General features: G+C 57.1%; 1 protein-coding gene across 1 annotated transcript; it reads right to left on the bottom strand.

Annotated features, from left to right (window-relative positions):
* Positions 1–11,327: 11,327 nt before the first annotated feature.
* Positions 11,328–14,334, bottom strand: LOC111152942 (forkhead box F1). The gene is made up of 2 exons (XM_022511690.1): positions 13,356–14,334; positions 11,328–11,947 (listed from the first exon to the last, which is right to left on the bottom strand). The coding sequence occupies exons 1-2, from the start codon at positions 14,332–14,334 to the stop codon at positions 11,787–11,789; spliced, it is 1,140 nt and encodes a 379-aa protein (XP_022367398.1). The 3' UTR covers positions 11,328–11,786.
* Between the last annotated feature and the right edge of the window lie 7,089 nt (positions 14,335–21,423).

Below are 21,423 nucleotides of genomic sequence, written 5' to 3'. Positions count from 1 at the left end.
CGGGTTAAGCCTCTGCCTTCAGCTCAGGTCATGATCTCAGGGTCCTGGGATCGAGCCCCGCATCGGGCTCTCTGCTCAGCAGGGAGTCTGCTTCCCCCCTCTCTCTCTCTGCCTGCCTCTCTGCCTACTTGTGATCTCTGTCTGTCAAATAAATAAAAAATCTAAAAAAAAAAAAAAAAACTGAAAAACAGGCTAGCACCTTTCCTTTCGGCTTTTGGACCCACTTTTCTTTGCCCGAACCATTTCCCCCGTGAGCATGGCTGATTTCGTTTTGTCACCCAACACTTAGCTCAGACATCAAAGCCCGAATCTGGTCATCTGATTCCTTGTATTTTGGGGGTGTTTTTTGGGGAGGGGGTGTTTGCCTTGATTTTTGTCGTTGTTATTGTTTTCTTCTCATAATTTTTTCCTGTACTTGACGTATTCTGGTTTAGTCTTTGTTGACTTTATCATTGCTCTTTCACCATTAGAGTGGTACTCCAGGAGATCAGGAAATGAGTCTGGGGCTATCTTGGTCACCCCGCACTATGCCCCAGCTGTCAGCCGTCGGGGCACCTGGCTGGTACACAGCAGCCCAGGAAAACTGGGAGACACGGACAGGTCCTCAGAGCCAAGAGAGGGAGGAGCGCGCCTGATCGCAGCACTGGGAGCATGACCTATGCCCGACACCAGCCTGCCTCTGGGCTGCTCAATCATCCCTCCCATTTAGGCCAACTCGCTTGACTTTGCCGTCCGTTACAGCCAGAATCCTCCAGATGTGTTGATACACATCATCTGAATGAATTCATCGTTTTCGTATTTGTGGGAAATAGTTTAGTATGAGCAAAACCCAAGATCCAAGCACCTGAAATGTAAGTATCCCGAGTGTACCAGCCTGCACGCCTTCTCTCCTCACCTGCTGCGGACAGCCTGCGGGTCACAGTCTCTCGGGGCCTCCAGGGCGAGCACTCACAGTATAAGGCAGGTACTCAGTGACTTGGCTTCTTGTTCCCAAGACTTGGGTATCAGTGATGGTGGCGATGGCCCTGGAGCCACTTCCCAGACTACAGTGTCGAGACCAGTGGAGGTGGGCAGGGGAGGCAGCAGCCCTGAACTTGCTGGAGAGCATGTTTGTGAGGGGTTTTCTTGGGCACGCCATCTAGAAAGGCCTGGGAGAAGAGCCCTTTCTGCCTCTGGGGAGGCAGGGTATGGTGTTGTCTGGTCTTGGCGCATGGGCTTTTCCCCACACAGAGGAAGGCACGACCAGCTTATGTTCCCTGGCCTGAGAACCCACGGCCCGGCCTCCCCAACCCCCAGTCGACTAGATCATTGAGCTGGGAGCAGTCCCTCCCGTTTGAGGAGAGGAGAGTCTGTGCCCACACAGTGAGAAAGCAGAACCCGAGGAGAAACCACTTGGCCCATTTCTGGAAAACATAGAGTCCACAATACCAGTGAGTAGACAGAAAAGCACGTCAGCACAGGGCGGGACCTGTCACATGAGGTGTGAAGGAAGAGCACAGAGGGAGGAGACTGACTCCTTGAAGCAAGCACGTTCCAGGCCGCATCTGCTCTGTACTCCTGAAAATTTTCAGGAACTGGTTTTCATGTTTTTATTTAAAAAGTTGAGTGAATTTTTGCCCTTTTCTGCTCGGGGATAGGTAAAGATATTTTTGAAATGTGCAAATGCATGGTACAACATTGAAATTTGTACTGGAAGGTGTGACGTAGAGAAAAGAGAAGGACGTCTCCCAGCAAGAAGGCCAGAGAATGGAAGCTGAGGCCCGGCCTGCCGCTCCAGGAGTCCCTACCGCAAGAGGCGGTGCCGAGCCAGGTCTGCGGTAAGCCGCCTGTGCACTCTCGAGGAGGGGCGCCTCCGTAGACGGGAGCATGTGCCAGAGTCCCCCGTCACCTGAGGACAGGCAGCATCTCGAAACAGTAGTCAGCCCTTGCCAGTACGGGAATCAGAAGCTGATTTGAAGATCGTCTTACCCATTGAAAAGAGAATAAACTGTAAGGAAAACAGTTCTTAGAAATAAGAAATGTCATAAACTTAATCCAGCCGAAGGCAGAATTGATGCCCGTGGAATGAGCTGGAAGCCGAAGGCACAGGATGCTGACAGTGCGCGGGGTACAGAAGCACAGAACGGTGTAGGCGGTGAAACCGCCTTTAGCTAAAGAAAGATTCAGAGTCCAAACCAGTGAAAATCTTCAAATTTTTCGCCTTCCCCAACAGTGTCAGTGACTTAATGAAAACTTTTTAACGCAGTAGCAACAAAAACTAGTAAGAATTTGGGAGTACACCTAATGAGCTGTCCAGGGTTCAGACGGGTAAAATGATAAAATTTTGCTGAAAAAGGGGAAAGGTCTGAATCCAAGGACATGCTGGGTTCTCGCTGGGGGGATTCGATACTGTAAAGGTAGTGGTTCTCCCTGTGCGTAGACATCGTGTCCCCGACGGGACCCCAGCAGCCTACTTCCGTGGGGCTTGCGTGGGTGGGCGGCGATGCGGGTCGGCAGCGAGGGGAGGGGCTTTGCCCTCGGACGCCAGGAGCTACCGCAGCCCGGCCCGGAGCGCTTGCAGCAGCGCCGCGGAACAGAAGGCGCGGAAGCAGGCGGGAAGCTGGAACAGAAGAGCCGCAGACGGAGGAGGGATTCGTGGAAGATGGGACGAGACCTGCCGGCTGCGTTTCGAAAGGTTCCGCAGCAGCCACGTCCTACTGCGCGTTCAAGTAAACTCCGGCTAGCCGGTGTCGAAACATGAAATATGAGAGTTTGGGGATAATGCCAGAGAGTGAATTATCCCTTCAGTAGTGTCGGGATAGGGAAAAGCATCATAAAAAAAAAAAAAAAAAAACAACACCTGAATTTAAGGAGGAACTTACTCCTCCCCCCACCCCCGGAACGACCGATCTCGGTTGGGTCGGAACCCCGGGAGCCTCCACAGTGAGCTCCCCGAGGAATACTGCCGTCAGCGAGGGTAACCGGCGCGTTTCAGCAGCTATGTAGTTAGTATTTTTTTAACGCTGCCGGATGCAACAAGTACCCTCTTCAACACGAGCTTATATAAAAATCTGGCCCGCCAGCCCCTCTGCCCCTGGGCCATTGGTCGGCCCTCCCGCTCTCCCGGGGGCCTCAGCGCTCGTCTTCCAGCGGCCCTGCCGTGCTTCACCCCCAGGCACCACGTAAGGGGAAGGAAACCTGTGCCGACAGGACTGCAGGCGAGGATGCTGAGAACAGATGTGCCCGAGAAGAGCCAGCGCAGCTGGAGCCACCGAGAGCCGGCGTTGGCGACAGGATGCCAGCGAGGGTGCGACGTCCAGGGAGAGCCGCGGAGAGAAGCCGTGGCCAGGTCCCGGGGTGGTACTCTGCAGCCTGCACACCACCCCTTCTGCCCCTGCCCCACAGCGGACCTCAGCCGTCAGGAGGCCTTCCCGCCACGCTTGAGGAGCCTCGGCCAGGCGGTCTTCCCATGCATGAGGCGATGGACCTTTCTGTCTTCTGGGGCAAAAGGGAGGACTGCTTCCCTGCAGCACCTCTGACCCTCCTGGGGAGCGGTGCCCCCTCCTCTCACCTAGGCTTGTAGAGGTCTCTGTTTGCAAAACGGCTCTTCTGGGGTGCAGCGCCGCCTCCGCCCTGGAGCAGGCGGGGCTGGTACGTTTCCCTCTGTCCAGGTTGAATCCAGCCAGTGTTCCAAGTAGGACAGATACTCGCGACACGGAAGGACCGATAATCACTTTCAGAAACAAGAAGTCGGGGGGGGGGGTCCCAGGGAAGCCTTCAGAACAGATTTACACGAACCATGCGTAAAAGCAGGAGGATGAGGCTGCCGTGGAGGTGGACTTCAGTCACTTCGCGCCGTGATTCTTGACGGCGCAGCCCACCTGCCCCGCGCTGCCTGCCGCTGAGGGAGGGGACAGCAGCCTCAGCCGCACCGGCTTCTGTGGTCTGCTGATACTTCCCTCCTGGTAACAGCTCACATCTGCTGAGTTGTCTTATATTTTACATAGATTTTTAAAAGTAATCTGTGCACCCACCTTGGGGTGTGAAGTCACAACCCTGAGACAGAGTCGAGCGCTCCACCACCCAAGCCAGAGGGTGCCCCTTACTGAGCTGCTGTAAATGCCGTGGAAGTTGTAAAATGTGGCCCCAAGGGTTTTTTGTTGTTGTTGTTGTTGTTTTGATGCACATTCTGTGGAGAGAAGGGGTCTGTGCCCACCCCCTTGACATCCCACCCGCTCTGGGACAGTGTGGTTAAGGTTAAGTGGCTCTGGTGGCTTGGAGGAAGAACCTGAGACTGGTCGCTGCGGCCTCTTAGGACGCTGGTTCGAGGAGCCCAGCCACCATGGTGTGAGGGAGCCCAGGCTCGCCTGGGGCCAGGCCCGCGTGGAGAGGGACCGACCTCACCCTTAGCAGCCTTGTGGGTGCACCGCCTTGGGAATGGGTCCTCCAGCCCCACCTGGGCCAGCTCAGCAGACATCCCCCCCGAGGCAGAGAAGGGCTCTTTCCACGGAGCCGTTCCCAGACTGGTCAGGAGTGAAGTGGATGGTTTTTGCTCCTTTAAATTTGGAGGTTGATTTATTCTTTATCAATAATCAGTTGTATGATTGTGTTTATATCATGATATCCATATACAAACTATATGTATTTGTGTTAACGAGGATAAAATCCAGAAACACAAATTATATACGTAGATGAACAAATGCGTAATTTTGCCAAATTTCTCCGTTCTGCTTGGGGGACATCCCTGTTCACAGACCTGGTAAGGTGCAGGGAGAGGAGCCCCCTTGCCTTTGGCCCCCAGCTGGCGGGTAATGAGGCTGAGTCAGAGTGTCACAGACGGCAGACTAGGCCAGAGCCGGCCGTCCGTGTGCCTTCTCTGCCTGTGGCTTCTCTTCACCTTGTCACCTGAGGTAGAGAGGGGCAGACACCACCAGGGGCATTTTCTAGAAGAGGAATGTGGGAGGTGTGGTTTCCCCAAGGCCCACGGCACACCAGAGGCACAGTGGCATTTGGGCTCAGGGCTGTTCACTTCAAAAGCCTGCGAGGGATCCCTGGCCGCGGGCCCCCAGGTGCTGTCTGCTCTGTGCTGTCCTCCTGCTGCCCTCACATCTGATCTGTGCGTCACTAAGCACCTTCCCCCACTGCAAGCCCGTGGTGTGCTGGGCGCTGAGCCAGTGTGGCCTCTGTTGCTTGATGTAGCCCGTGTCCCACAGCATTTGTCGGTGAGGAACCAGAGGCAGCAAAGCTTCTGTTCCTGGTGTGCAGTGCGGCCCCCCTGGACACCTGCCCCCGTCCCCGGTGGGCTCCGACCGCTTCGCCAGGCCTTGTCATCGTCCTGGTTTCTCACCAGAGACCGCCTGGGCGATCTTTCAAACAGGCTCACACTCCTGTTCCTCTGACAGGGCAGGATTCCTTCCTGTGAATGGAACCCTTTATTTTCAACATCCATAAATCACAAAGGTTAAAATGGGAGCTGACATGTGACCATGTAAAGTGGACGTTTTGCACTTTGGATGGTTTGGAAGCAATAAACTCAGGCCCTGAGGTGCTGAGTTATGAGCAAACTAACCCTCCCTCCCGACCCAGAGAGTGGGTTAACTCCTTCAAGCCTCGGAAGACCGTAGTGTTACACTCCCATTTCCCAGGTGAGGACGGTGGGACGGGGAGAAGCCTGGCCAGAGGGGAAATGTTGCTGGGTCATGTGTTGGCGACCACCAGGACCTCAGGGGGAACTGGAAGCCATAGTGGCTTGTTGGGGACACCAAAGAGATCATTTAATGGTTGAGGAATGTGGTGATGAAGCTGTGCCCACCAGGATTTGCGGTGAATCCATCTCTGGCACGTCCTCGCTGTGTGTTCTCAGAATGTTTTCCCTCTCTGTGCCTTGGTTTCTTCACCGGTAAGCCCTTCGTAGCCTTTAAGTTCACTTAAGCCGCACAGCAGTGCTTCGAAAGACATCCTCCTACCGTCAACTCCGCTTCACATACGGGGAAGCTGAGGCACAGGGAGGAGAAGCGCCTGCCCGAGCTCGCGAACTCAGCAAGTTAATCCATGCCCTCTGACCCCTGCTCTGTCAACTAGTATCTTTGCTCTCTGCTTCTCAGGAGCCTGGGGACATCTTTGGGGACCAACACAGCTGTCTCGGGACAGGGTCTGAAGTGGTTTGCTTCCCTCTTTTCACTTTTGCAAGGTTTATTTTAAATAAGCAGTATCGCTTGTATAATCAGGGAAAGATTATATTTAGTCTTTACCACCTCCAAGTTCATGTGTCTCTTAACAAAGATCAAAGGGCTTGAATCCTCAAAATCAGGTTCCTCTGTGCGCATCTGTCCGAGTTCCGGAGAAACCTGTTTTCCTTGAGTTTATTGGGAAGTCGGCTGTTGTCCCAACACAAACTGCACGATGGACAGCAGGTGGCGCTGCCGCCTCATGGAGAAGCCACCGGGAAAGCGCTTTCTGGGGTGGGGCAAAGGCGCAGGGCTGCCTCTCTCCCAGGGACAGTCCCCTCTCCCCAGGGAAGGCACTCTGGTGAATACCCCTGGAGAGTTAACTGGTACCCACTGCCCACGCCTGCTGCCGCCTCACCAGGCCTCTGACCGTTTGGACAGAGACCACGCAGCGTTCGCTGCCTGTGTCACACAAGCTGTGACCAGGCCAAGGTGTTGCAGGACCCAGAAACGTGTGCTGATCTGTGGCTGGCTCTAGGGGCATTTCCAAATACAGAAACAGTTTACCTTTTTTCAGGGGACGTCTGAGGACCTGGCACGATTCCCTGTGGCCGTAAGCCCTAAGCACAGTGGGACGCATGGCCTGTGCTTTCTCCACGGTGTGGGAGTTTAATAAGATGCTTGGAGAGGCTTGTCACCATTGCTTCTTCCCAGACCTCTATTCCGAAGCCATGGGATATGACCTGCACCTTTTCTGCGAGCAGCAGAAGTGGTCTTGTGGACCACATTTCAGTTGGCACTTTCGCTAGGCCTGGTAGCTGGAGGAAAGTGGGTGACCAGGATCCGCGGAGCACAGTGCGTTAGGGACAGGGCTTTGGGTCTGATTCCAATTTCCAACTCTTACTAGCAGCGCCTGGAGCAAGCCCACTGACCTGTCCATGCCCGGTTCCTGCCTCTGGAAGGCGGGAGTAGTCCTAGGACCTCCCTAAGGGAATCCCAAGAAGGGCAGAAGGGTGTGTGGGAAGAGGGCTTGCCGTGGCCAGCGCGCAGCCTGCCTGGTGAGCATGAACGTCCGCTGTGTGTCTGGACTTGGAGCTGCCGTGGCAGCTGGGCGGGAGGGGGCAGCAGAGGCCGCGCTGAGCTTCCTTCACCAGGGCTCTTCTCAGGAGTCCAGAGAACACTGGGGGAGAGACTGCAAACTCAAGCTGTCACCAGGACCCCTGGGAATCTGTGAATACTGGAGTCCTGGGTCCCACCTCCAGAGAGTCGAGTCAGGTAGCTCTCAGCGCCACGCTCCCTGGTCTGCAGTTTGAGTGGACGCCCCGTGTTTCTGATGAGGGCAGTTCCACACTGAGAACCACCATCAGAGATGAAGTCGTTGGGCTCAGGGGTCTTCTGGCTTGGAGGTTGAGAGGTCCTCCCTGGGAAGGGGGCAGGGTCTCTCCAGGTGCAGGACGCTAGAAGGTGGGGAGCTCCGTGGCTCCCAGACTGAGTGCTCATCGGAAAGGCTCGAGTCTAGGCTCTAGTGAAGTGCAGAATCTTGCCGTGTGTGTGGCACACACCCTCCCCAACACGCACCCTCGACAGATCTCTAGGGAAGCAGGGCGAGACATGCCGGTCTTGTGGCCATTCCTGTCTGGGACCACAGAGCTCCTAAGGACATTTGCCACTGCCCTTCATAGGTCGTAAGGTCAGCATTGCTAGAGATAACCTGAGGTTCAGAGGTGATAGGGCTTGCCCAGGTTCAGTGGTGGCAGAGCAGGGACTGTGTAGCTTTGTCTCTCTACTATCTCTGGAGTAGCTGCCAGCTAGTGGGTGCTTGGAAGGCAGGGAGCCAGGCCTTTATGCACCCCTCCTCCCTTCCTTGTCCCTCGCTCTCCAGCTGCAAAGGGAGAAGCAAACTGGGATAGGTGGGCTTTGATGGCACAGAGGGGCCAGGCACCTTCCCATCAGAGGCACATATCCTGAGTGCCTTCTAGCCAGATGTGGACCAGAGGTGGGCATGAGGGAGGGAGGGAGCTCCATGGGGTGAGGACTGGCTGGGCCTGCAGTTCCTTCCCGCCTGGGACTGGGCACCGAGGAGGATGCCAAGGCAATTCTGCTGCTGGGTCTGCGATGGGCCACCTGCTGAGGCTTGGGTACACCCAGGACGTCAGCCCCTCTCCCCACACAGAACCCTGGATTCCCGGGATGTGTAATCCACAATTAGAAATCTGATGGCATTACCCTTGCTACTTCCCACCTCCAGGCATTTTATTGGGGGGGGGGTGGAATTCATACACTTAGGGCAGCTTGACTGCATTGTTCCAAGACAGCCCCTCACTGAGGTATGCTCAGGTTGTATGAATTAGTTCTACCTAGGATGTCCCTACGGTAGAATGATACAAATGCACAAAGCACACATGGTTTTGTGAGTCAGAAATGCCTTTACATTTCTAAGATTGCTGCTTGTACGTGCACAGCACATTCTTGTGCAGGCGGTCGGAGCTTTGCCCCTGGCCCCTGTGCAAATCAGGGGAAACAGGCCCTGCCTGGGGAAGACGCCACCCAAGCAAGCAGTTCCATGAGGCACCAGCGGCAGCAGCAGCGGCAGCAGTGTCCTGGCTGCGGAGACCCTTTTGCCTCCTTTCCGAGCCAAGCTTTCCTGGGGGTGGGTGGGGGCGGCTTTTCTCTCATCCCCAGGCGCAGGGTCAGACTGGGAGATGGAGGCCAGGCCCAGCCTGTGGGTCCCCGGCCGGTTTTCCTGCACCAGCCCCTCTGCGTGCCGCCTCCGCAGCCTGGCCAGGGTGTGGGAGCGGTGGGAGAGCCCGCAGAGACGCAGGTGCCCCCGGGGCGTGGAGCGGGAAGCCGGGGCTCAACTCTGCTCCAGGCTCTGGTCCGGAGCTCAGTAGATCGCTGGCGGTCCTGTGGGGGCAAAAGAGTGGGCGCAGAGGCTGGAGACGTTGCTGGAGACTGGGGAGCTTGCCGGCTGGACAGGCATTGGGTTTCTCCTAATCAACCCCGCTTCCCAGAACCTAGGTCCTAATTGGGGCTCAGTCTCCGTGGCGCGGGAGGGAGGACAAGACCCACTCTGGCCTGCGGTTTCTGCACTGGAGGCCCGCGGGATTTTCTCCGGCCTTGTTTTCCTGGGCTCCGATCTGATGGGCTGCTGTGGTGGCGTCCACCCCAGAAGGGACAGTGCCGTCTCTGCTCGCCGCAGACATGCTCCCGGAGCGCAGGACTAGGTGCGTGTGGGCGACAGCCTGCTGAGCAGGGAGACCCCAGCCCCATCGCTTCGGCCCACCAGAGACCCCAGGGATGGAGTCACCAGCCTTTTCCTGTACTCTTTATCTCGGTTTTATAGACAGCGGTTAGTTTGGGACATTAATTGCCTAGGCGAGTTTGATAATTTTGATGTAACAGAGCCCTGGAGAAATTACCCTCATGTCCAAAATGTCAAATTTGAGAAGAACCAGGTTCAGAGGCTCGCAACCCCACGACGCGGAGAAACTGCGGTGGGTCCTGAATGGCCGCACGGACAATGTGATTTTACTGTTTGTTTTCTTAGGTAGGCGGAATCGGTAGGGAAGGAGGGTGGTCCGTTAGAGACACAGGTTTTAAACCGTGTTTTCCCCCCACAGTGACTTTGGAGGAAATGTTACTGAATGGAAATGTTTTTGTCACCTTGCTCTTGGTCTTTTTCTTGCTTATATTTTACTCACTTGTGAGTTGAGGAAAAACAAGTATAGAGAACCAAAAACAAACAAACAAAAAAAACCCCACAAAAAACCCTCAAAAAACAAAAACAAAACTCTACAAAAAAAATAAAGTTGTTTCATAATTTATAACAGCTAGAAAATGGTAACAGTAAAGCCTGAAACTCCAAGTAAAACTCTCAATGGTGGCAAAAAAAAAAAAAAAAAAACTTAAAAAAAATCATATATATACTTATATCTATATGGCTTTCCCTGGGGAAAGGAGGGGCACAGTTTTTCTTTCAACATCTGATTATGTATTTCAAACAAGAAATGACATTTAGAGGGGCAGAGGGCTCTTCTTAAAAAACAGAAGCCAAGAAAAATAGTTACTCACGTCCAGATCTCACGTCAGTAAGAAGCGAAGCATGGAAAAAGGAGGATTAGCGAAAGAAGAAAAAAAGGGGGAGGAGAGAGAGAGAGAAGAAAAGAAAAAGAAGGATTCAGAAACGTCCACATTTTACATAAAAAAAGGCTAGCCATGCCAAGCCGATCTCTGTGTGTACTGGGGTTGAGAAGATACTCCGCAATCCCAATCCCAATAAAATACTCATTGATTTTATTTCTATCTGATACAATGTTAAAGGCCATGTACAAATGTTATACATTTTTATTTTTGTTCTTTTTTTAGGAAAAAATACACAAAAGGCAAAACATCCTCGAATTGTCATTTTATACAGTGCAGAAGGAAATTTAAAATACGTGTCACAAACGCTGCACCCCAGCAGCCAAATACTAAAAAAAGGGGTAGTCCTTCATTTTATATATATATTTATATAAACATATGGAAATTTGTTTTTACACAGATTGGACTTTGTTTCAAATTTACAATGGATCTCTAAAAAAAAATTTTTTTCTACGCGGCAAATATTGCCAACAAAGTTACACCATTAATACTGATAAACGGAGGAGCCGATGCGGTGTTTCGATTATTAGGGAACAAAGTAGAATAAATAACAGGATGAGCCTTGCTATAGTTTAAAAAAGTGCCTTAACCTTTCTGCGTCGCCTTCGCCGCAATCCTGAATTCGTGCGCTCACCGGCCTTCCCTGTCCCCGCGCCGTGCTGTGCTCCCCTTGCTCTCACGCCAGCACGTTTTTACAGTAGAGATCGGGAGACAGTTGGGTCTTGTGAGACGAACACCCGCCAAAAAAGTCAAAATGCAATCGGAAACAAAACCAAAAGGACTGTAGAGAAGGCCGAGGAGGACTGAGGGGAGGGCAGAGGCCCGGGGGGCCCCTGCTTCTGGGCTCCTCCTGGTTTCCTTTTGTAAGACGAACAGTGGCTTCGGAAATGCAAGTCCGCACAAAGATCCACCTGTGGTTGCTGGAGGGCTTCAGAGATGGGGAGGGAGATGGGATTTCTTGCCCCCCTTCCCTGCAAAACCCGGCTCTAAGAGGAGACTTGCGCATTCCAAGACATTCTTTCAAAAAAAAAAATTAAAAATAAAAAGATAAATACTCAACCAAAAAATAAAGTATTTGATAATGATGGTCTCACATGTTTGCCTTTCTTCTGAAAACCTTCCCCCACTTCTGCCATTGGAGGGAAGGCGGGGAGAGGCCTCAGCAGAATTCTCATTTAGATGTTGAGGGTCCCCCCAACACAGCACCTTCTCAGCCGCCTTCAACTGGATCAAAAACAGATACTTATTTACCAACAGCTGCGGTCAGACAGACCCCACAGCCACCATGTGTTAATCTTTTGAAGAAGTTGGGGAGGAGGTGCTGACCGCCATGCTGCGTCTTTGCCTTGGGGATTTCTTTCCAAATAATCCAGGTGGGTAGGGGTCAAACCCTCGTCTTCTGCCTATGGTTATACCTCAAGAATAAAGCAGTTTCTTGCAATGCGTTCCAGGTCCCTGCGCCAGGCCGCCCGGGCCCGGTGGGGCCTGCTAGCTGTGGTCTCACATCACACAGGGCTTGATGTCTTGGTAGGTGACCTGCTGGTGGTAGTAGGAGCCACTGCCGGCCGAGTGCATGGACGAGGATGCCATGGTGTTGAAGGAGAAGACGAACTCCTTGCGGTCACACATGCCGGGGGACTGGGAGTGATACCTCGGGATGCCTGTGAAGGAGGCAAGAGGAGGGCAGGGAGCAGAGTTAGGGTCAGGGACGCAGAGCTCCAGGCGGAGAAGCAGCGCCACCCGGCTCCAGCGCAGGGCTCTGTTGCCTCCCTACGCCCCACCGAGGTGGGGCCAGACTCCCAGAGTTCCAGCCTCGGGCGGGTCCAGGCAGCCCCAGATTCCAGGCCCTGGGCTCTGTGCTCCAGCAGAAGATCCCAGGACCCCAGTAATGACCGCTACTCCCTGGGTGCCCACTGTGGGAGCCTCTATCGCCTCAGACATCAGAGCTCCAGGCTGGGGCTTCCTGAGGCTGAAGGGGAAGGGATGAGGAGGCTCTCCGGGCCAGCAGATCTCAAGGAGAGTCCGGCCTCCGCTTCCATGGCCAGCCCAAGGCCTGTGCCGGGCCCTGGGGTACCCACCCCCCAACCTCAAAGCCTGCAGAGGCCCTGGTGCCGCTGGAGCCTTCCCCAGGGGAAGGACCCTCCGAGAAGAGCTCCCTCCCCCCAGCGGGTGGAGAGGCTGCTGGAGCCTGGGAGTCTGAAGCAGCCCCAGCCAGGAGATCCCTGCAGAGAGGCGGCCCTCAGGCCCTCCAGCCACCAGACCCGCTCCTGCCTCCCGGGGGCAGCTGACAGCTGAGCCCTGACAGGCCCTGCTGAGCTCCTCAGCGCCCTTTTCAGAACTAGGCCCGGAGAGGCTGGCGGGTGCAGAGAGGAGAGCCCCGAAGGGAACACTCTTCTGCATCTCCTCCTCGGAGGGGTGGGGAGGAGTGTACCTGTGACACTGAAAGCCTGGATCCTCAGAAACAAAGAGTCTGTGGGGCCTGTGCCTCTAACTCTTGCTCTGGGCCTGGCCGCAGCTCCTCTCTGCCTCTATCACTACAAAACGTCCCCCGGCTCAGCCGTCCCGTGGCCGGTTCCCTGGGAGGCTGGGCTGCTGGGCTGCTGAGCACCCAGCCCAGGCAGCTTCAGGCCTAACTCTTCCCTTCTGTCCACGCAGCTTTCCGGTGGCGACTCCAGGGGAGGCCCAGCCAGCTGGCCGAGACTGGGCTTGGGCTCCATCCTGGGAACTTGATGAGGCGTGAGGGGGGTAAGGGCTTCAAGAGATGTAGAATATCGGGGTCTGAGTCTTTTTGTTAGAAAGGGGTCGCTTGGCCAGGCTCGGGACTACCAGCGGCTAGGAGATGGAGCCGAAAAGGAGAACAATTATCTTGACCTAAAGTGCCACCCTTCAAAGGGCGGCGTGCGGGACAGAGATACTCTGGAGAGCTGGTGCCTCCCCGAAGTAGGGGGGTGGCACCCCACAGAAGTGGCATGGAGCCCTCGCCCAGGGCGGTCTGCAGTTTGGGGGCTGGGTTCCGCGCACTGACAGATGTCGGACCAGGACTAGGACAGCCCTGGTCTCCCCACTCACCTTGCAACTCAGCTGGGGCGTTGTGACTGTTCTGGTGTAGATATGGCTGGTCCAGGGAGTGCGTGGAGAGGCTGCCAGACAGGGGGTTGGCCGCGGGGTTGCAGGGGGACAGGGGCTGCTGCTTGATGTAGGAGGCGCCGCTGTTGAGGGCTGCAGAGGCCGAGGGCGGCCAGGCGGCCGCGGAGCCCGAGTAGACTGCGTGCGGCTCCATGACCCCGCTGGCGGTCGCAGGCAGCAGCGGGGAGGCAGGCACCGAGCTGTCGTGGTGCGGGTACTCACCCGCCGCTGTGCCGCCACAGCTGCCCATGTACGAGTGCCCACCGTTTGCGGGCAGGTGTGGCACCGAGTGGCTGGGCAAAGCCATGCCGTCCATGTTGCCCGGCAAGTGGCCGTTCATCATGCCCAGGCCACCTTCCAGCGCCAGACTGTTGGGCGGGCACGAGAGGCCGCCGGCAGAGCTCTGGAAGCCGTAGGTGTCCGGGAGGTGGTTGAAGCCGAGCCCGTTCATCATGCTGTACATGGGCTTGAGCGCCTGGCATTTCCTTCGGAAGCCGCGCGGCCGCCGACGAAAGGAACCCTCCTCGAACATGAACTCGCTGGCCGGGTCGATGGTCCAGTAGTGGCCTTTACCAGGCCGCCCAAGGCCCTTGGGCAGCTTGATGAAGCACTCGTTGAGAGAGAGGTTGTGGCGCACGGAGTTCTTCCAGCCCTGGTAGGAGCCGCGGAAGAAGGGGAAACGGCTCTGCAGGAACTGGTAGATCTCGCTGAGCGTCAGGCGCTTGGTGGGCGAGCTCTGGATGGCCATGACGATGAGCGCGATGTACGAGTAGGGCGGCTTCTCCGGGCGCCGGATGCCGGCGTTGGTCTTCTTGGCCTTGGACGGGCCGGACGACGCGGGGTCCATGGCCGCGCCGCCTCCCCCGCCGCCGCCGACGCCGCCGCCGTGCGGTGGCTGCTGCTTCTCGGGCGCCGAAGACATCGGGTGGCTGCTGCCGCCGCCGCCGCTGCCGCCGCTGCTCTGCGCCGCCGACGAGCCGGGAGGAGGAGGAGGAGGAGGAGGAGGAAGAGGAGGGGGGGGAGGAGGGCGAGGGGGAGGGGGCTGCGCGCGCGGGGCTGGCTGCACCTCTGCCGTCATCCGCGGCCACTTCTCCGGAGCGGGCCTCGGCGCGCCCTCCCCCGCCCGCCCGTCCTCCCCGAGGAGCTGCTGGATCCGCCGGCGGTTGGCGCGGAGCCCCCCTCTCCCCAGCTCCCTCCTCCCCCTCCTCTCTCTCCTCCCTCTTTCCCTCTCGCCCTCCCACTAGGGAAGGAGCCCAACGGAGGCTGAGGGGCAGCCTCTTTGCAGCCCCGGCAGTGGCCGCGAGGAAGGCCCCCCACCTCCGTCGCCGGTTTTTTGGGGAAGGCACCACCTCCGGGGCCTGCGGCCGTGCGCCCCCGCGGGGAACAGCACTTGGCCCTTGCCACCCGTGGCGCTCGGCTCCACGACTCCAGCCAGGCCGCCCTCACTGCATCTTCTCTCTGCGGCGTCTCGAGGGCCGGCCTAAGACCCTCCAGGAGTTCCCTCCCCCCCCGCCCCCCTCCGGCCCCGCGTCGGTGGGCGCTTAAAGGGCCCCCACCCTCGGTGCCCCGCGGCCGCCGGCAAAACCGCCCCGCCTCCACCAACCTGGCGAGCAAGTGTTAATGCGCCCTCCGCCCTCGGCTCAGCCCGGTTCTGCGCAGCCCCCCACCCCCACCCCGCCTTCCTCGCTCGGAGGCGCGGACACCCCGGGCCTCTCCGGACGCGCACAGCCGGGTGGCAGATCGCAACTGCAGCGGCGGCAGCGGGTACCGGGCCGTGGCCACCGCGGGCACAGCCGGCTCGGCCACGGGTCCCCGCGGCCAGCGGGCGTAAGTTCCCGTGAGGGACCGCCTACCCACTCTCCCCGCCCCGGGAAGGACTGCGCTGCGCCTGGGACTTTTTGGACTCGCCCAGAAGCGCGCGAGCAGGCGGGCAGCCGCGGGAGCCGAGCACGGGCGGAAAACGAAAGCTCAGGGCGGGTCGCTGCCGCTTTGTCTCGGGCTCCGCGGGCCGGGCGGGAGCAAGTGAGAACCGCCGGCCCTGTGGGGGCCGAAACCACACGGGCTTCCCGGAACAAGCGGCCCCGCTCATTTGCTCATTCATGCACACACACGCATGCATTGGTGCACGTGCAAATCCGGCAAATTATGAAGAGTCAGAAGTGAAAACTCACACTCATGTGTGCCTTCCCACTCACGCACACACCTCGCTCAGGCACGTGCGCCCCAAGTAATGCGCTCGCTCACCCGCACAGAGTAAGACCACAGGAGCTTACATTCTCACCTATTCTCATTCACGTGGCCACTAGCCACGTTCGGATCTGAACCACATTTGTACCCACCCCCCCCAACACACGCACACAATGAAAATCCGCCCATTTGGCCCCGCAGCTCCGGTGTCCCCACTTTCCAAGAACAGGTTCCGATTTCTCATAGATGGTAAAGGCCCTGGCAGGAAGTTTATACGGCTCAACGTAAACACGTTCTGGGGATTCTTTAATAATAATAATAGAGAATTCCGCGTGCGCGGGGGGGGAGTTGGCCTAATGCCCCTGTGGGTTCGGCCTGCCGCCGCCGCGGGGCCTCTGACACTGCGCGCCAGGCCAGGTTCCGGAAAGCAGTCTGCGCGGGCGGGGAGCACAGGCCCGGGCGGCCCTCTCGCGCCGGGCTGTCCGCAGCAGGGGGCTCGCACGCACGCCTTCCCTGGCAGTGCTGGGGTGCGGGCTAGGGCTGGGTGGGAGGACAGTGGCGCCGAGCGCGGAACCGCGCAGGAGCTGGGCGCAGCACGGCAAGCGGGGACCCAGGTGAGTGCTGTTCGCGCGCTGACTGCAGGACACCGAGCCCAGCCTCTGTGGCCCTGGCCCTGGGTCGGGCGGAGGGAGGAGAGGGCAGTTTTCAAGGGTCGTCGCGAGGAGCCTAGATGCCTTGCCCTGGCAGGAGCCTGGACGAAACACAGATGCCGGGAGTGCCGGGAGGCTCGGAGTGCGCCTGCCCCGCGGCGCTTTTCAAAGCCCACTGTCCTCTCGGGTTTCTCTGGCTTCCTTGTCCCCCGCTGTCCCCCCTCCTTGCTCAGACGCCTTCAGCCTCGGCGGTAGACGCCTCGTCGCCTTCGGGGCGCCTGGCACGTCTGTGCGAGGAGCTGGGGGTCTCAAGGCGAAACGCGCCCAGCAGTCGCTAGCTTTCCAGGCCGAGCGGCGCTCGCGGAAGCCGATTGAGTCTACTTCTCCGCGCTCCGCTTCCGCCGGGCTCCCCGGCCTAGGGGAAGGGTGTGTGGGATGTGACCAAGTTTGTGTGTGGCTGTATCTTCGCGCAGGAGGACGCGCACCCGCGGATCCACCCCCATTTCACAGGGCCCAGCCGGCATCCACGGACCTCAGAGACCCTGAGCCCGCGCGCCCCCGCCAGTGCGCCTTAGTGAATACCCCTCACACAGCTTAGGCGCCCCGACCCTCGCTCGAAAGCACAGGCCTGCCCGCCGCAGAGGACACGCTTTCCGTCTAGTGCACACACTCCACACTCCTGCACTGCGCGTTCGCCCACGCACAGCCGCTCTATTCGCGGGTACACATGTCCACGCTCGCAGGCGTTCTTACATTCTCTTTCCATCATTTTTTTTTTTTTTTTTTTTTTTTTTTTTTGGCTAAACGGCAGCTGCAGGCTAGGAGGCCCTGGCGGTGCTGGGAGGGAAGTTCCCGAGAAGGGGTCGCTACCGCCAGCTGCTGGGAGCACATCTGGCGTTTAGTAGAGAGGCCTGAGGGAGAGGCTGCCCCATTCCCCAGCCTGCTAAGGGTGCAGCAGTACCCTGCGGCTCTCAGGCTCTCAGAAATCGGAAGCAATGCCTCCGTTTCTCTGACAGGCTGCCTTCAAAGTGAGGGGGCTCTACAGGACTTGAAATTGGGGGAGATTTTTTCCCAGTAGCCTCTTCCCTCCTGGGTCCTCTCCAGTTGGGAGGCGCCTCAGATGCCATCTTTGACTAAACCCCAGATCATTTCCTCCCTCCAGCACATGGGGGTCTTTCACTGGCTCCCCTGGTGGCTCCTGTGTGTTTTGGGATGGGGGAGCTCCTGCCTTCCTAGGGAGGAAGTGTGGACTTGGGGCCCCGCCTGACCTCCACTTGCCCCTCGGGCTCTGACAGCAAACCAGACTTTGCAGGGAAGGGGCAGCAGTTACCTTGTCCAAGGACAGAGGCTGAGTGGCTGGGATCCTCAGCAACGCAGCAGATGGAGGCTCTTTCCAACCCTGATCTCCACCCAGGAGGGAGGTAAACGTGGGAATGTGAGGAGGAGGGGAGGGGAAATGAGCTCCCAGCTCTGTAATTTGTAGGGGACCCCCCTCCAATTCTAGGAAAAACCACATCCATAGCAAGGAGGGCTTTTCTGTGTGCTCAGAGAGGAGGCTCTCAGCTCTCAAGTTGGCCAGAGAAGTCTCACTTGATCTTGCATTTTGAAGTGGGGAAACTGAGGCCCACCAGGGACCTAGCCTGGGTCAGCCAGTGCTGCCAAGAGAAGACCTCTCCATCTTTTCTCTCTATCCCCAACAGGAGACCCTCCTCCAGAAGCTTCAGTGCAGGTGGAGTGTAGAGAGAGTGAGTTTAGAAAAGCTTTTGGGGCCCCCCTGCCAGCTCCTGGCTTTCCAGGCACACAGGCGCAGAGAGGTCCTTTGGGGAGCAGGCGATGAAATCGTAACAGCTGTCGCAGACACAGTGACAGGAACAGGACTTTGCACGCCGGACCACTGGCCGCCAGGTGCTGATCGCTGCCTTACCAACACCCCTTGGATGTTCTTAACCTTTCCACGGGCTGTGAATCCCTTTGACAGACCATTGAGAACCAGATCCCCTCCACCCTCCCAACCCCAGAAGGCAAGGCGCATACCTGCGACATTCATAGAATGGTTTTTCAAGGTCTCACCAAAGACCTGGAGCCTGTCCATGAACCCACTACCTCCCATCTATGAACCCAGGACCAAGGTTAAATGCCCCGAGGATATTTGTCTACTCTTCACAGAAGCCCCCAAGAGGTCAATATTATTCCTCCCTTTACAGATGTGTCCCCAGCTCTGGTTATCCCATGCCCTGGGTCATCCTGCAGAGCCAGGATGCAAATTCAGAGCTGTCCCAGGAACCAGGAGTTAAGCCACAGGGAGAGCAAGGATCTGCAGTGGAAAAGCCAGAGACCCTCTGCCCGCACACCGGGCACGTCCGGATTTGAATGCAGCAGTCACCGTGTAGGGTGTTGCATGAGCTCTTTGTGCCTTCATTTATTGGTAAGGGGAGGTGGTTGTGGGCTGTTTTTTTTTAGACAGCTTTATTGAGATAAAATAGACAGATAACATCGTGTAAGTTGAAGTGTGCTGATACAGCGTGCAGATTGAATACATTTATGTGTCGCAAAATTATCACCGCCATGCCCTCCTCATTCCTTTAAGCCATCTCTATCCCGTCACGTAGTTACTGTTTCTTTTGTGTGTGAGAGCATTTAAGATTTCCTTTCTTGCAACATTCAAGCCTATGTTAACAGTATCATTAGCTGTAATTACGCTGTACACTGTAGGTTTTTCATCTAAGAAGGGGACAAATGACGGCACCTATTCTCAGGGCTGTTGTAAGCGTTGAGCCTGTACGGAGAAAGACAGGCTATTGTAGAGACGGAAACAAAGTCCCAGGGGCCCAGTGCACGGGACAGTGGAGAAAATACAGACAGGGATGTGGACAGCTTTTGCTCTTAGTTTAAAGATCCATAAAGACACCGTTCCCATCCCAAATCAAATCTACGCCCCAGCTTCGGCCCCAGGAATCCTAAATTGGGGTGGGGTGTAAAAACAGACAAGCCTGCCCTGTCTCCCACTCCCCAAGCCCAAGGTATTTTTACTGGCTAATTGCTTAAGTGAAGCCGCCCTGGCGGAGAGTGCGCCGTAACCCGAGCAGGGAACCAGATCCAGCTCGGATTGTGCCGGCCGGCCCAGTGGGAGGGGGCAGGGGCAGAGGCAGCAACCGACCACCCACCGAGAGGGCAGCCGCCCTGTCCCCCACTATCCCTGCTCTGCATTAGTGAGGGGCCTGAGCCTCCCTTGTCCCTGCTCCCTCCAACCCCTCCGGGCGCTGTCCAAAGGCAACAGAAGGTGGGGCAGGCGGGGCCCAGACCTGAGGTGGGCACTGGGCAGTTAGGGAAGCCACCTGGCCTGGCAGAGTCAGTAGGGAGGCCTGGAGTTGGGGACGGTGGTGGGGTATCTGTGGGTGAAAAATGTGACCCTGGGGACAGGGGGCTGTGGGGAGAAATGTCAGGGTCAGGAGACAGAGCATCCCCCCCCTTCCCTGGCTGATAGGATGATTTGTGCACAAAATACGTGGGATGTTTCTCTGCAGGCACCAGATGTGCACACGTATGATGCCTGCCAACATGTAGAATATCCTCCCGGGGAGGCAGACCGCGCAGGACACGGGGCGCCTGGCTGCCTTAGCCGGTGAAGCACGTGACTCTTGATTTCAGGGTCATGAGTTTGAGGCCCACGTTGGGAAGTTTACTTTAAAAAAAAAAGAAAATGAGAGACAGAGAGAGAAACCTGCAATAAATAGGCCCAGAGTAGGGTAAGATGAGGTCCATGCCGGCGTGTCCTGTGGGCACTACCGTGTCGGGCAGGTGTGCGTCACCAGGTCTGTGTGCACAGAAGAGTGTGAGGAACACACACCTAACTCGCGTCTGTGCTGAGGCTCAGGGGACGGGAGTGTGGTGCAGTAGCTTCCTGTGCGACTACTGTCAGATTCCGTCAGTAGAACACTCGGTATGTGCGTAGAATATGCGAGTGCACTCTGCGGTGTTGCAAGTACGGACAGTTACGGACTGTGCAGCACAGCACATCACTCGCACGCGGCGGGCTGTGGGCTGCGGACGCGGGACTGTAGAGGCTCTTCGGACCACGTGATTTAGAACTCCGTAGACCGCTGTCAGGGTTGCGTGTGTTCTCGTGGGCTACTCACACGAACCTTGTACAACGCGCACACGTTGGTGCATGTGCACACAGGTCATCGTGGGAGAGGCGCTGGTGCACCAGAGGTGTCCTGGGTACATCGTGATGCGAGGAGACTCAGCAGCCAGTGTGGCCACTCGGAGCGCGAATAACAGAGCAGACAGATGTCAGGGGCTTTGAGTGTGATCTAACACACGGAGTGATCCTGCAGGGATCACGCCACAACACCGGGCCTGTGTGCCCTGGCCGGTCACTAGCACACAAAACCGTGACTCTGGAAGGCGTTCCTTGCTTCATCTCAGGCCCCGTCTCAGAAGGGGAGTGACTCTCCTACTTCACTTTTCTGGCAGTGGAGTGACTTTTCTGCACTCTGTCCTGCTGGCAGGGGTGGGTGGTTCTCGGAGTGAACTGGAGACGTGGGGATGATGTGCTCCTGTGTCCATCACAAGAGGCCGTGAGCTCTGGACCTTGTGGAATGAGCACTGGGAGGGGCCTGATTGCGGAGAGCCCCAGTGCCTGGGTGCGCAGCGGCCTTCGGGAAAGCTGATCCGCAGTGCCCGCCTCATTCTCCGGGCCGGTCCTCACCTGTACTCAGGGCCACCCAACCAAACTCTAAACCCCATGGCCCTGTTCTGCCCTCTTGTCATCAGCGAGCCATATTCTGGCCCCTGCCTCCCAGGCGCTCCACGAGGGACCCTACGGTGCAGAGGAGAGAGTGGCAGTGCCCTCTGCGCAGATGGGGCTTGGAAACCTCACCTCTGGGGACCACCAGGGCCGCGTCGGGAGGAGCAGCTGTGGGGCGAGTCAGCCACACGCCCGGCCCTGACAGATAGTCGTCCTCACTCAGCTGCACATTAGAGACACTTACACATTCACGGAAAAAAAGTCTGTGCCTGGGCTCTTGTAGCCCTGAGCTCGACCCTCTGTGCGGGCACTTTACCCAAAAGTACACATTTTCCATGACGTTCTCCAATGAAATATTTGACAGCACGGCAGCCTAGGAATTTACAGCTCTCTGCCCTGTGAGGTTTTCTGGAGTTTTCTGGCA

The sequence above is a fragment of the Enhydra lutris genome, unplaced genomic scaffold (assembly GCF_002288905.1).
Source record: "Enhydra lutris kenyoni isolate GAN:26980312 unplaced genomic scaffold, ASM228890v2 scaffoldscaffold30, whole genome shotgun sequence".
Lineage (NCBI taxonomy): Eukaryota > Metazoa > Chordata > Mammalia > Carnivora > Mustelidae > Enhydra > Enhydra lutris.
Note: the sequence above shows the minus strand (reverse complement) of the source record. Positions and strands in the feature narration are given on the sequence as shown.